Consider the following 12911-nt stretch of genomic DNA (forward strand, 5'->3'; position numbering starts at 1 on the left):
GTTTTTTTTTTTTTTTTTTTCTCAATGAAAGATATATCTTTATAAACAAGATGTTTACTGTAATGCGCCTGTTCTCTCTTACAAGGCACATCAAATAGATGTTTTGAAATTGGCTAAAGGTTATGCTCCTGTCCTTACTCGAGCAGCATCTTCTTCAACTCTTTCTTGTTCACCTACGATGCAAATGGTGAGAGAGAGAGAGAGAGAGAGAGAGAGAGAGAGAGAAGATTGAGAGACAAAGAGTGAGGGAGAGAACCTTTCCCATGTGTTGGTATCTGCAACAAAATTCACCAAGAAAGAAAAATAATTGGTTGTAAACGGGCAATTTCGGTACAAATAATAATGTTAGAAAATCTATTTCACTTCATTTTCCTTCTAACACTAATTCATGTTTTTTGTTGTCTATTGAAATGTAGAACATGGCCACTGTTTGTTAGCAGTACTCAAAACAAGTAGATGAAAAGGAGATATTTCCAAACATTCTTCTAAAATAAATTGCATTTTACTGTAAAATAACATACAGTAATTTTGGTTACTACTCAAATGGTTTCACCAAAAGCAAGACTGGTAACCTATCAGAATTAGGAGCTGTACATAAATTACTACAGGAATGAAATCAAAACGACCACTCATCTTGCTGTCAGCAACATATTAGTTAAAAAGGCAGAAGATGCACCAGAAAAGGTACTCCATAATTTCAGAAAGTACATGCCCATGAATGAGTGAGAGGACAAAGAAAAATGAACTGATTCCAATCACCATAAGACACATTGAAGAGAGAACAAGAAAATGAACTGATCCTAATTACCATAAGACGCAGTTGACAAGCAGCAGAAGCAGAATGAGCTTGTTGGTCGGGATCAATTGTTTTATAACCTTGTAATAATCGAGTATACATTGTAGGAACCTGAGCATCCAAAAAAGGAACAAGAAAATTAGGAGAAGAATTAAAAAAGAAGATTTTGGTGTTAACAAAGAAACTAAGACTTACACCAGTGAAGACTGTAATGGCATCCTCAACTTTGCCTCCATCTGTTGGGTAGGACTCCCGCCATCTCTGCCATATTCCCCTCACACTAAACTTTGGCATGAATTCAACCTTCAGAGAAAAACCAGAAAATATAAAAAATAGGCTATAAATTATTGTATGAAGGACTATGCAGCTGAAGCTTCAGTCTGACCAAATCAACCTTGGTGAGTGAATTGAAAAAGTAGTTAGAGAGCCATACCACAGATCCTGCATAAAAAGGAGCAAGCAGAGAGCATTGAAAAGGCCATGCACATGTATGTCAACAGTTAAGGATAACATAGTGCATTGGATGTGATTCTACTATAAGAACAAAGATCATTGTAAGGATATGATGAAGGGGTAAACAGTGCAGGAACTGATCAGTAGGGAGAATATTCCCAAACATCTGTCAAAATTCGGACCTGCAATAGAACCATAATAGTGGGATTAATTAAGAAATACCCAAATTCTACTATTTAGGCACATAGATTGTACTACTTAATGTACTCTAAGAAAGACTATGCATCAGTAACAATATAACTAATATGATAATGATAGCATCAGTTTCATAATTTCATGTTTCACAATGCACTAAGCTACTTGGCTGTTTCCCACAAGGTGTTCTACTCTGTTTCCCCATCAAGGTGTTCTACTTTTTCAGAAAGGTATGACCAATTTGGTGGTCTGGTGCAGAAGGTGGAAAAGGTTTCTATGTAAAATAAACATCCTTCAAACCATTTTCTCATTAGAAAAGTTTCCAGTGACAACACTTTGCCAATTTGATTAGTTTTTCAGCAGTGACTGCTGGCATGAGAACTAGACATGAATGCAATTTGGAGTGCGAATGACAACACTGGAAACAAGCAAAAAAAATAGTTGAAATAAACAAATAATCCCTAGTATTGCAACAAACAAGAATAAGAAACACAAAAAGAATACAACATATCATATTTTTTCTGCTTCAAACCATTTTTTCCATGTCCCAATTAAAATAAAAAAGAAATCTAATTGAACAGAAGAATAATTCTCATATCTCAAAAACTTGTAAGAGCATGAATCTAACATTAAGACACAGACCTGCGCCAAGATGCTTTGGTGGGTGTGGTCAACCCCTTTAGGTTTGCCTGTTGTCCCACTTGTGTATACAATCAATGCAGGGTCTTCTGCTGCATTATACAAAGAAAGTAAAAAAAAAAAAAATTAGGATTAAAATTCTCTACAAGCAAAGACAAAATAGATCACCTTTTGGAGTTCTAGAGGTCTCAATATCCTCAACATCCACCTTAGACATGCTAGACTTTGATGGAAAACTGGGAACAGAAGGGATATGGGAAAATTGAGCTGCACATGCAGTGGCAACATTCTCCATAAGCTCTTGACGTTCTTCAGTGCTGAGAAGCATGGAAATATCCTAGAAATCGAATAGTTACAAAGTCTTAATATTCATCCTCCTAATTTAGCTTCAAAGTACTACAAATTAAAGACCCTCCTTTAAGGAGATCCAACTAGATACTGTCACAGATCATGAAGTAATACGTTTTTCATAACTTCACATGCATAGTAAATGCAGAGTAAATTAAGATGAGGCCTATCATATTTCTTTCATGCCCAAGGCTAATAACCAAGTAATCCAACCAAGGTTATCACATTAGAGAGTGAGCATATCCTGGCCAAACAGCTCAACCCAATTCAACCAATTTTCAGGTTATCCATAAAACTGGAATTTAGAGAGGACTCTGCCAAGTTTCCACATCCAATACAATTGGGTCACCTGACAAGTTTCCACATCCATGAAGACAGTTCATCTCCTCTTTTAAATAAAATAAAAGCATCATGTGCCAGAGAAATATTCTGAAATTTGGTGTTAATCCAGGATGTACTCAGCAGTTGCTGCTTTAAACTAAATGGTTGAGAACAACTGCAAGCATATCATGGTCCTAGTTGAAAGGTTTAACTGTCACTTAGTAATCATGAAACAACAAGTCAAATAACAGATAGCCCAACCAAATCACTGAGAAAGTGGAATAACATGTGAAAGTATCAATGAGCCAAATTCTCACTCCAACTTTTTTTTTTTTAATTTCTGAAAAGAAAACAACTGTGTTAACATAATGGAGATTAAAGACATCAGACCTTATCCAAGGGAACATTCTAAATGATTGAGTACCCCCATTTGGCTAATCACTTAAGCAGCCATTATCAAAACCACCCAAAAACATTAGGCAATAATAAGGCCTACAAATTACTTGTTGTCCTATCATCAATATCACCATAAAACCTTGTCACCAACCATAGATACTGTTAAAATTCATGTAAGTGTATTTTTGTCATTTCACCCTTCTGGTATTTACCTCTGGAAGCAGCGGTATCTTAGGAATCATGTTAGAAACATAATGTTGAATTTAGGATCCCATGATTAGAACCTCAAGCAAAGTAACAGAGGGAGAGGAGAAGAAAAGAAGAAGAGAAGAGAAGAGAAGAGAGAAAGGGAGAGAGCTTGAATGCTCTACCCCAAGCCAAAGGCCTCTGTTTATAGTTTTTGAGAGGATGTTACAAAGTCCAGTTTTGAGGGCCTCAATCAGTTAATGGAATGTTCTCGTAAAGTGCATTAAGAGGCAGTTCATAGAATATTACAACACTAAAAGGGGGCACCAGGAAAAGGTTTATTATATGAGCCACATAGTCATTTGGAGATTGAAGCAAATTCAAGTGCAAATTTTGCAGGATCAAAGTTGGATAGAAAATCTACTAGTTATTATGTATTTGTGGTTGAAATTTAATCAGTTAGAATAGCAAGAAATAGAATATAGTAATTCGATCTAGTGCAGAAGCTAAATATTGAGAAATGGCCCACATAGTCAATGAGTTGGTGTGGGTTAGATCAGTGTTACAAGAGTTAAGTTTTCCAAACAAAGATGTCTTGTCCATGCATTGCGATAATCAAACCGCCATCTTCATTGACAAGATTCTTGTATTCCATGAACGAACGAAGTATGTAGAAGTTGATTGTCACTTCATCTGTGATGCAATGATGAGTGGAGCAGTGATCACCATATGTTCGATTTACTGATCAAATTGGTGATATATTCACCAAAGCATTGGACAAGAAAAAATTCAAGAAGTTTTGTAACAAGCTAGGGCTCCTTGATTTATTTGCTCCAGCTTGAGGGAGAGTTTTAGAATTTATATAAGGGTATTTTTGCCATTCCACCCTTCTGGTATTTTACCTCTGGAAGCAACAACAAGGAATCATGTCAGAAACATAGGGTTCAAGTTTGATAAGATTTTGAATTGTATTGAGTGAGTTATGGGGTTTTAATTTGTGAGGAGTATTATTGTTGCTCAAAATCACCTAAAAGTTATTTTAAATAGAAGAGGGGATCGATTTTTTGCCCTAATGAGTGCTGGACTTAACGCACTATTCCCTCTTTCTCCTCTATTCTCCCTCCTCTCCTCTTTTTCTCCTAAAAGTTCATATTTGTACAGATACTCAATTTTCAAGATTTTATTTTGACATCCCTTTTCTTTCCAGTCCACTCACCCCATATTGGTCTTTGTGCCATTGCCTAGGAAATCAAGAAGATTCTAACAACAGCTTTAGATGCACACTAGCTTGATAATAAAAATCTCCAAGTGAGCCAATATTAACTGACCAATCTGGAGTAAACAAGATGTTTGTAATTTAAAACAAAGAATATCACAAATTAAGACATTAGGGGAAAAGAAAACAATGATGTGCTTTGTATTATACCGCATCATTCATCACATGAAAGAGCTCGGCTTCAGGGTAGCTTAGGGCAAGAGGAACAGCAACTCCTCCAGCAAGCCAAGTTCCTAACATTCCAGCAACAAATTCCACAGAAGGTTTGGCAACAATTCCTATCCGAGCTCTTCCACCAGACACATTTATTTCTGATGAGAAATTTTCATTTTTATTCTGCTCATCTGTCTGAATCAAAAGAAGAAAAATTAACTTCCTAAACTAGATTTTCAATGTAGACAATAATCACCATAAAAAAATGCAGATTAAAGAAAGACACCATCCTCTGGAAAGACAAACAAACTGTGCTTTATGGTGTTCACTGCTTCACTACCATATGGAGAAACGTTGATCTTTGTTTGTGGATAAGGCTTAGAATACTACATGCTTGGATATTAGAGGATCTGACACTAGCAACTTACATTTTTAAGGTTGCTGCTGCTTAAAATGCAAGATGTCTTCCAAGCAGATGAGATGAGCTGAGAATAGGTATAGCTCTTGTGGTCTACCCTTAGAGCAATACTTTCATGTACTGAGGAACTGCGCTTTGCAGCTGCTTTGACCACCTCCATGAATATGAGAGATGTTGATCCTATAGAAAATATTATGAAGAAGTTTATGAAAAAAGGATTAAGAAAATTCATATTTTTCAAAGAAATCGAAACTTGGACAATTCCTCTTGTACCCACATTATAAGCTCACTTCACCCTCGTTGTCGCCTCGATCATAACAGAGATCAGAAGTTTTTATAGCCCAGGTTTTCTAATACTGTCATAATTAGTAAGGATTTCTCTACCGGAAGTATCAATAGAAAAACCCAAAGTTTTGCTTCTTCATAGGAAAATTAGCATTCACAAGATTCTTGCTTATTTCATTTATTCACAAATGTCCTCCTCTCATTGCAATGAAAAGAGAGAGAGAGAGAGCGAGAGAGAGAGAAGAAGAAGGAAAAACTGAAATCCTTCCGGTGAATGGAAAGAAACAATTCAGTACCAGAATACCAGAATACATACACAATTACTAATCCAACACCACCAAACTAGGAGTTAGAAAGCTAACTAGTCCACGAGGACAATCAGCAGACGCGGTTTACATCCAATCTTCACTTAAACGACGACAGTCAAGGTCCTAAACCGACCCATCAAAGATTAATAAACAAGGTAAAAAAAGAAAATACTTCTTCAAAAGTCTGGCCAACTCCTCTCATTTGATTAATCCAAAACCTCCTTTATTCGCCCCTCAAAATAAAAAAGAATTACAACACAGTTACCAACAGAAACATCCTACATGTAATAAAACAAATACTCACGGGAGAAGAGCCGGGCTTAGGTAAAGAAAGCTCTGGGGACTGGCATCCGACGATAAGTGCATAGACCAAACTCCCTGACGTCGAACAAAAATACAGCTTCTCCTGCCACCCCTCCCCCCGCATAAATGAACATGGAAATTGATGGAGTGGTCGGAAGCTATAAATGGTCTCATGAGAGCTCATTAATGAACTGCACCGAAATGGTGTTGCATCTGCTATCCGTCCGCATGGAAGTTGTGCTATTTTAAGAATCAGTATCCAGGGTCGGGGCCTGTAAGCTTTAATGGCGGAAAGGGCCTCCAATGACATCTTTTGATTATCACAATTTGGAATGATTAACTACAAATTAGTCCTAAAAAATGAAGATGGTGAGAGTACAAAGGATATATTTGAGGATGATCACCTTTCAAAAAATCCTCCAACAAAAGGAATTTTGCAACATTTTAAAGCAAAGCAAATGATGTTGATGATTTCCTCATTTTGTTATTGTCTTTTTGGAAATTATGAACAAATTATATAATTTTTATACACTTTTTTTTTTTATTGTAATATTTTTTGGTATAGTTTGATATAGATATAGAATAGTGGACCCATTAATTTCTTATTTACATTTTGTGTACCATGTGGTACATTTTGTCTTCCAACCACTCATAATGTTGTGTAGTTTGGTTAGTGATGTTGTTGCGCTTGGGGGGCCAATAAACAAAATACCATTGGATAGTTAATTTAACGCTCTTTAATCTCGTTTAACCACACTGTTCTGGTTGCGCAACTGTGCTCCCTCTCGCTACAATGTCTCCGTCTCTGAAACTACACGTAATTAATGACTTACCAGAGGAATGAGAACTACTCACAAGGACGTTCTGTATCTGCATCCGGCCATGATTCCGTTTCGTTTCGGACTTTCAGAATTTTAAGAGAGACATTTAACCTTCGAACAGGTACTCTTGACCTGTCCGCTTCCTGCCCTGTGTTTGCCATAAAAACTCATCGCAGCCTTTTACGGTGAATTCAGAGACAATGAAGAATAGTGGGTGCATCCGATCTTACGCAAGTACTACTAGTGAAACTTTTAACTCTGTCTAAAACATTTTGCAGTAGATCAGCTTCTTGACTTCTGTAGACTACACGGCATATGAGTCAAACTCAAATATACCTCCGATATACATACATATGTCAAATGAGTCAACTCTTTCTCTCTAAATCCAGTCCCCTATGGAAGAATGTTGTCGTTGCGTCTCCCCTTGACATTCAAGTCTCCTTAACTAGAATTTCGGCTTCTAATCTCAAACGTTTCAGGACAGGCTTAAGCAATTAAGATACGAGTCCGAAGATTGTGAATTGCAGTCGTGTAGATGGGTCTTTAAGGCATTTTTTTCCCACTGTGATCGTCGTGTTCCTTGGAGTCTCTTCTCGTGGCCATGAAAGCCGTTTGTAAAAAGCTGTAATGGGTTTTTCAGGTGGCGACAGCGAAGACCACCAAAATCAAGGCTCTTTTCTCCGACATCTTTCCATTGTCGCTGTAAATTATATTTTCTGGAATTGTCTAGTGGGCCCACTCGTACAACGGTTGGGATCATAACAGCTTGTTTGTTATTGTGGGCCCAAAATTCTATTTCTGAAAATTCAAATGGTTGACAAGTCCCCGAGTTTTTAACGTTGTTTGGCAGCTCATTTCATTTCGGATTTTGAATTTAATAAAAATCGTCACAGACAACTAGGAGGCAGGGAGGAGCGGACCGACCATCCAACCCCCTTTAATCGGCGGAGTTGATTTTGAACTGAGAAAAGACGGATTTACCCCCGTGTTTCCTCGCTCAGGCCATGGATGCTGTCTCTGTCCTTCCTCGTGTTGGTGTCGGTCTAAGGAGCAATGAAAACAGCAGTTGGACAATTAATTAATGGGGGGCATTACGGTCATTACACTGCCGGAACGAAAACGTGGGAAACTTCGATGTGATTAGGTGGAATTTTGAAAAGCCCAAGAAAGCCGTTTGGGGGGTGGGGGGGCACAAAACATTAACCTTTTAGCATTTCGAAAAAATTTCTGTTGGATTTGAAATTTATTGAGAGGGATGAGAGTGCAGTAAGGCTGTTTGATTGTATCATCTACTGCTCTTTGCTGTCTCTCTGTCTCTCTTCCCCTGCTCATTTTTTATTTTTTTTCTTCATATCAAGGACAGATATCTATTATATCTATCATTTCTTGGCTTCTCGTGGTCTCCTCCTCAGTCTTTCCCTTCTTCTTGTACTGTGACTCTCTTTCCTTTCTCGCTGTTGTTCTTGAATCATCTCTGGGGTCGTCCTGCTTTTCAATTCAGAAGATTCGGGTTCTCTGGGCCGGTCGTCTTAGAGAAGAAGAAAGCGTTCTGTTATCTTTTTTTTTTTTTTTTTGGAGGTTTTAGGAAAAAATGAGTGCTTCGAAGTTCATTAAATGTGTCACAGTCGGAGATGGAGCTGTAGGGAAGACCTGCATGCTCATTTGTTATACCAGCAACAAATTCCCTACTGTAAGTTTTTCTGTTTTCTCATATGGGTCTTTTCTTTTGCTCGTTTTTATGGTCTGTGGCCTGGATTAGTTTGGTAACTTCTTAAGAAAATCTGTCTTATGACTCGATTTCATTCTTTGTGGTTTGGATTTAAAATCTGTTTTTTGATTTAGAAACCCGGCCGTGTTTGGGTGTTTTCCTTGTAGGGAGAGTCATGTGTTCAGGTATTCTATCGCTTGTTTTGATGTTTTTGCAGTATTTTCGGAAAAAAATTGCTCACACTTCTGATACTATGTTATCGTCTGACTTTTCGTTTTTGTTTTCCCAACACTGGCTGGGTTCAGACTCCCGAGCTTCCTCCTTCGCTCGTTTTCCTCTTTGAGTGAACTGCAGCTGCTAATTATTTCCTTTGACTGTTTCACTGGCAGGACTATGTACCCACTGTTTTTGACAACTTCAGCGCTAATGTCGCTGTTGATGGGAGCATTGTAAATCTGGGACTCTGGGACACGGCGGGTACTGTTATCTTCGTTTACTAAGATCATGATAGTACCCATTCGGGAGTTAAATCTGTTCGCGTTTCCTTTTCCAGACAAAAGAACTTGTATATATCTCTTAATTCTTTCTTATTCTTTTCCAAATGTATAGGCCAAGAGGATTACAGCAGATTAAGGCCACTCAGCTACAGAGGGGCAGATGTGTTTGTTCTGGCTTTCTCTCTGCTCAGCAGAGCAAGCTACGAGAATGTTCTCAAGAAGGTTCACAACAACTCGTTTTTTTCTTCCCTCTTCTTCTCAAATAAATTGGTTCAGGAAACCTAGTCTTGTGGGTCGAGGAGTATGTTCAAATGCTTTAATGGGTAATTGCATTCATCATTTTATTGACTGAGATTTTATTTCTGATCTTGTTAATCAGTGGATGCCCGAACTTCGTCGTTTTGCCCCCAATGTTCCAATTGTTCTTGTTGGGACTAAGTTAGGTGCGTTGAAGAAAAATCTGAAAGATCAAGTTTGCAGTCTAGTTTTAGGTTAATGTTGTTTAATTCTAGAAGTTTTATTAATTTCAACGATATTCTCATCATTTCAGATCTTCGGGATGACAAAGGATATCTTGCTGATCATATCGGTTTTGGTGCAATAGCATCAGCTCAAGTAGGCATTTTCTTTCTTGTCTTTTGAAATCAAGAGGTCTTCTACATTGAACGACCACAACTCATTGGCACTACTATGATTTATATGAAAAAAATCAGGGAGAGGAGCTTAGGAAACAAATTGGTGCTGCAGCCTACATTGAGTGCAGCTCTAAAAGTCAGCAGGTTAGCTCTGGAAGCATCCATCTCCCAAAGGTCTTTTATTTAGAAGTCCCCTTCTGCTCGAAACAGAAGAAATCCTTCAGTTGGGGCTAGTCTTTCTGTCGGAAGTTATGATTTTTCTTCCAGTATTGATTTCCTGACGGTTTTTTTAATTTTGTTTGGTAGAACATCAAAGCTGTTTTTGATACTGCAATCAAGGTTGTGCTTCAGCCTCCTCGTAGGAAAGAGATGGCAAAGAAGAAAAGGAGGAGGAGGTCTGGCTGCTCTATTATGTAAGTGGTTTATTCAAGTCGAGTTATAGCAGTTGATTTTGGGGGTTATTTTCTTACTAGAACATTAAGTTTTCTTCTTCAGGAATGTCATGTGTGGAAGCGGATGCACTGCTTAGACACTCCCTGCAACACCAAATCATTACTCTCTGTGGTCATGAGCTGCTTTTGGGTTTTGGGTTCCTTACGGACTCTTGGAAGCGTATGCAAGAACCAAATCTTTGCTCTCTACCGGTATGTTTGCCTTTGTAACAAGTTAGTACGAAAATTTGTGGGAGGGAATTTTTCGTTCTCTCGCTTCTTAATGTCCTCTATTTTATGGTTGTTGCAAATCACGACTTCTTTCTATGATTTTAGCTTAATATATCTTTCATTTTTCGTGTTTCATTTTATGGGATATGATAACCTACTAAGAATCCTCACCATTCCAAGACAAAAGAAAGGGAACACAAGTAAATGCAGAGCCATAATCCATCCAATGCAAACAAAATAAACTAGTACCATACTGTCGATGTGGGAGTCACCCATAAATCCCAATTCAGCAAAGATGAAACAGGTCCATTGCTACTAGAGGAGGGGATGTCCGTTCTGTTCTGTTCTTCTTTTTCATTTTCTTCTGTTTTTGCAGCTTTCGTTCTTCCATCTTCGTCAAGTTTCAAATTTTCAGTTAGATTATGTTTGAGAAAGTGGTAATATGAAATGAAGAAACATGACTGATCCGCCTTATCAACAAGGCCCAAGTGATTGTCGATGAGTGTGCCTTCTCTTGGGTGATTCACAAAAGTGCAGTGAAAGTGCTGCCTTCTGAAACTGACAGACCATCATGATCTTTTTAACCATGGTGGATAAGCTTCAATGGTCGTGTTAAAAGTTAACACAGAAAATGCAAGATGACATAATCAGTGGAAAAAATATATAATATCAACTTTCTGCATACCACAACAGGAGTCACCCTAAAAAACAATCCTTGCCCCACACAAACAGTCTTTCATTTTTATATGAACTAAAGCTATAAAAACCAGGCAAGATCAGCTGGTTAAACTAGGTTTAATTGGATATGGTCCTTTTTCTAGGTTAGAACTTTGTAAAAATCAGGAACAGGTCAAAATGTAGTTGACCAAGCCAGATTTACTAGTACAACTGGTACACTGATTGAATAACCAAGTCATTTATGGTAAGGAACAAGGGAATGACAACCCTCTGCCCTTTCTTTCTGCGCTAGTCAGGCCCCTCCCCCCCTCTTTGTATTTATACAGACAAGTACAAAGAGGGGGAGCAGTCCACCCTCACTCCCATTCCCTTTTTCTGATGATGACGAAGGCAGAGGTTCCTCTCCCATTATAGTGTCTAAAGAGAGAAAAGGGGGTTGTCACTCCCTCCGTTTCTGTATCTCTATGTTTATATGTAAAATACAAAGATGGGGGAGGGGGGTATCACCCTTACCCTTTTCATCAAAATGCAGAAGGGATCCCCACCTTCTGCACTGTCATGAGATGACAAAAAGGACAAACGCTCCTCTTTGCAAAAAGATAGTAAAGAAGGGGATGAAGCCTTGCCCGTTCCCATACCCTCCTCCACTAGGCCAAGAAGCTAAAAATGAATTGTACAAGAGGTGAGTCAAGGCATACATGTCTTTGCGTCAAACTGTGGTCTTATTTTCTCATGCTCTGAGTCCTGGGAGGGGTATCCAATTGGAGCTGAAGAAATTCTTGCCGCCTGGCTGCGAGTTGCCGTTCTGCCATGATGATTTGGTGTCCTGCGTGATTCAAATGAGTTTATGAGATTGGAAGCTCGCTTCATAATTTTTTTCAAAATTTTCAAGAAAAAAAATCGTCCACAGACAAGAGAGTGAAAGTTGAGCTATTTTCTTTCAGTAATTTCTACGAACACCTCGCGCCACTCCGTACGGGGAAGCCGAAATTCTCATCATCTTTACATATTTGTAATTGGTGGTTATGAATTCCCTTTTGCCTTCAAACGGAGAAGAGAAAAGAGCAGTACTGTTGATTAAATTACAGTCTGCTGCCAACCCCGAGAGCTGGAAACCAAAACATAATCTCGAGGTACGGAAGCCAGCACAGAAAGAACCAGAATCAACAATCCATGATAGAGCAGTACAAGGTCATCAAACCAATTAGCTTGCAGAATTAGTTAACAACAGCGAGGAAAGCCATCCATAAAATAAAAAAAGAGCATAGAAGAGCAAGAAGAAAAAAAAGTGCAGGGCTAATTAACGATCTTAAAGTGAACAAAACTGCACCGTAGAGTGTTTTTAGACAGACCTACGAAAGCGTCAGAAGCTCCAAAACTGGGATTAGTTCGATCATTGAAGACACAAACTAACAAGGTCACCCAGTCCAACAAACAAGAAACCGAATCAAACGTAGAGTTCTCACGATTCATCACTGCCATCTCGCTCGCTACCACAAGCCTGAACGTCCCTCGATTCTAAAGAGGAGGAGCAGCCGTTTTAAGATGTCGCAAGTAGACACCCAGTTGATAATTTTTCTTCTCAAGTTTCCGTGGTAGTTTCATCGATCATAACTTGCAATTGCATCTGGTTTATTAAACGAACGGCGAAGACCCAGTGTAGCATCTTTGTTATAGTTAACTGTTTGAACGGATTACATGAATTTCCATGGAAGCTGCGAAGATGGGGTTGAATATTGGAAGGTCCAGTTGGTGAGGTGAGAAGCCGTATATATAGGGGTATTTATGTACTTTGACCCATCCGGCTCTCCCACTCAACAAGATTTCTCCGGA

General features: G+C 38.5%; 3 protein-coding genes and 1 long non-coding RNA gene across 4 annotated transcripts; 1 reads left to right on the forward strand and 3 right to left on the reverse strand.

Moving 5' to 3' along the window:
• Window positions 1-2: 2 nt before the first annotated feature.
• On the reverse strand, window positions 3-1279 carry LOC137946212 (probable CoA ligase CCL8). Its single transcript, XM_068792429.1, has 5 exons — window positions 1230-1279; window positions 992-1099; window positions 809-907; window positions 257-275; window positions 3-173 (listed from the first exon to the last, which is right to left on the reverse strand). The coding sequence occupies exons 2-5, from the start codon at window positions 1088-1090 to the stop codon at window positions 121-123; spliced, it is 270 nt and encodes an 89-aa protein (XP_068648530.1). The 5' UTR covers window positions 1091-1099; window positions 1230-1279; the 3' UTR covers window positions 3-120.
• A 100-nt stretch (window positions 1280-1379) lies between these two features.
• LOC137946211 (probable CoA ligase CCL8) lies at window positions 1380-5511 on the reverse strand. The gene is made up of 6 exons (XM_068792428.1): window positions 5459-5511; window positions 5192-5361; window positions 4761-4958; window positions 2252-2420; window positions 2087-2175; window positions 1380-1431 (listed from the first exon to the last, which is right to left on the reverse strand). The coding sequence occupies exons 2-6, from the start codon at window positions 5339-5341 to the stop codon at window positions 1390-1392; spliced, it is 648 nt and encodes a 215-aa protein (XP_068648529.1). The 5' UTR covers window positions 5342-5361; window positions 5459-5511; the 3' UTR covers window positions 1380-1389.
• A 2621-nt stretch (window positions 5512-8132) lies between these two features.
• On the forward strand, window positions 8133-10480 carry LOC137945622 (rac-like GTP-binding protein ARAC7). Its single transcript, XM_068791568.1, has 8 exons — window positions 8133-8588; window positions 8996-9083; window positions 9216-9325; window positions 9483-9546; window positions 9654-9718; window positions 9817-9882; window positions 10045-10151; window positions 10234-10480. The coding sequence occupies exons 1-8, from the start codon at window positions 8490-8492 to the stop codon at window positions 10265-10267; spliced, it is 633 nt and encodes a 210-aa protein (XP_068647669.1). The 5' UTR covers window positions 8133-8489; the 3' UTR covers window positions 10268-10480.
• Window positions 10481-10605: 125 nt separating this feature from the next.
• On the reverse strand, window positions 10606-12799 carry LOC137945623 (uncharacterized). Its single transcript, XR_011111018.1, has 3 exons — window positions 12431-12799; window positions 11777-11904; window positions 10606-10791 (listed from the first exon to the last, which is right to left on the reverse strand). It is a non-coding gene; the product is annotated as an uncharacterized lncRNA (long non-coding RNA).
• Window positions 12800-12911: the final 112 nt, after the last annotated feature.

The sequence above is a fragment of the Aristolochia californica genome, unplaced genomic scaffold (assembly GCF_029961685.1).
Source record: "Aristolochia californica isolate CCGP_79_NKW_82.1479 unplaced genomic scaffold, dmAriCali1.0.hap1 SCAF_12, whole genome shotgun sequence".
Lineage (NCBI taxonomy): Eukaryota > Viridiplantae > Streptophyta > Magnoliopsida > Piperales > Aristolochiaceae > Aristolochia > Aristolochia californica.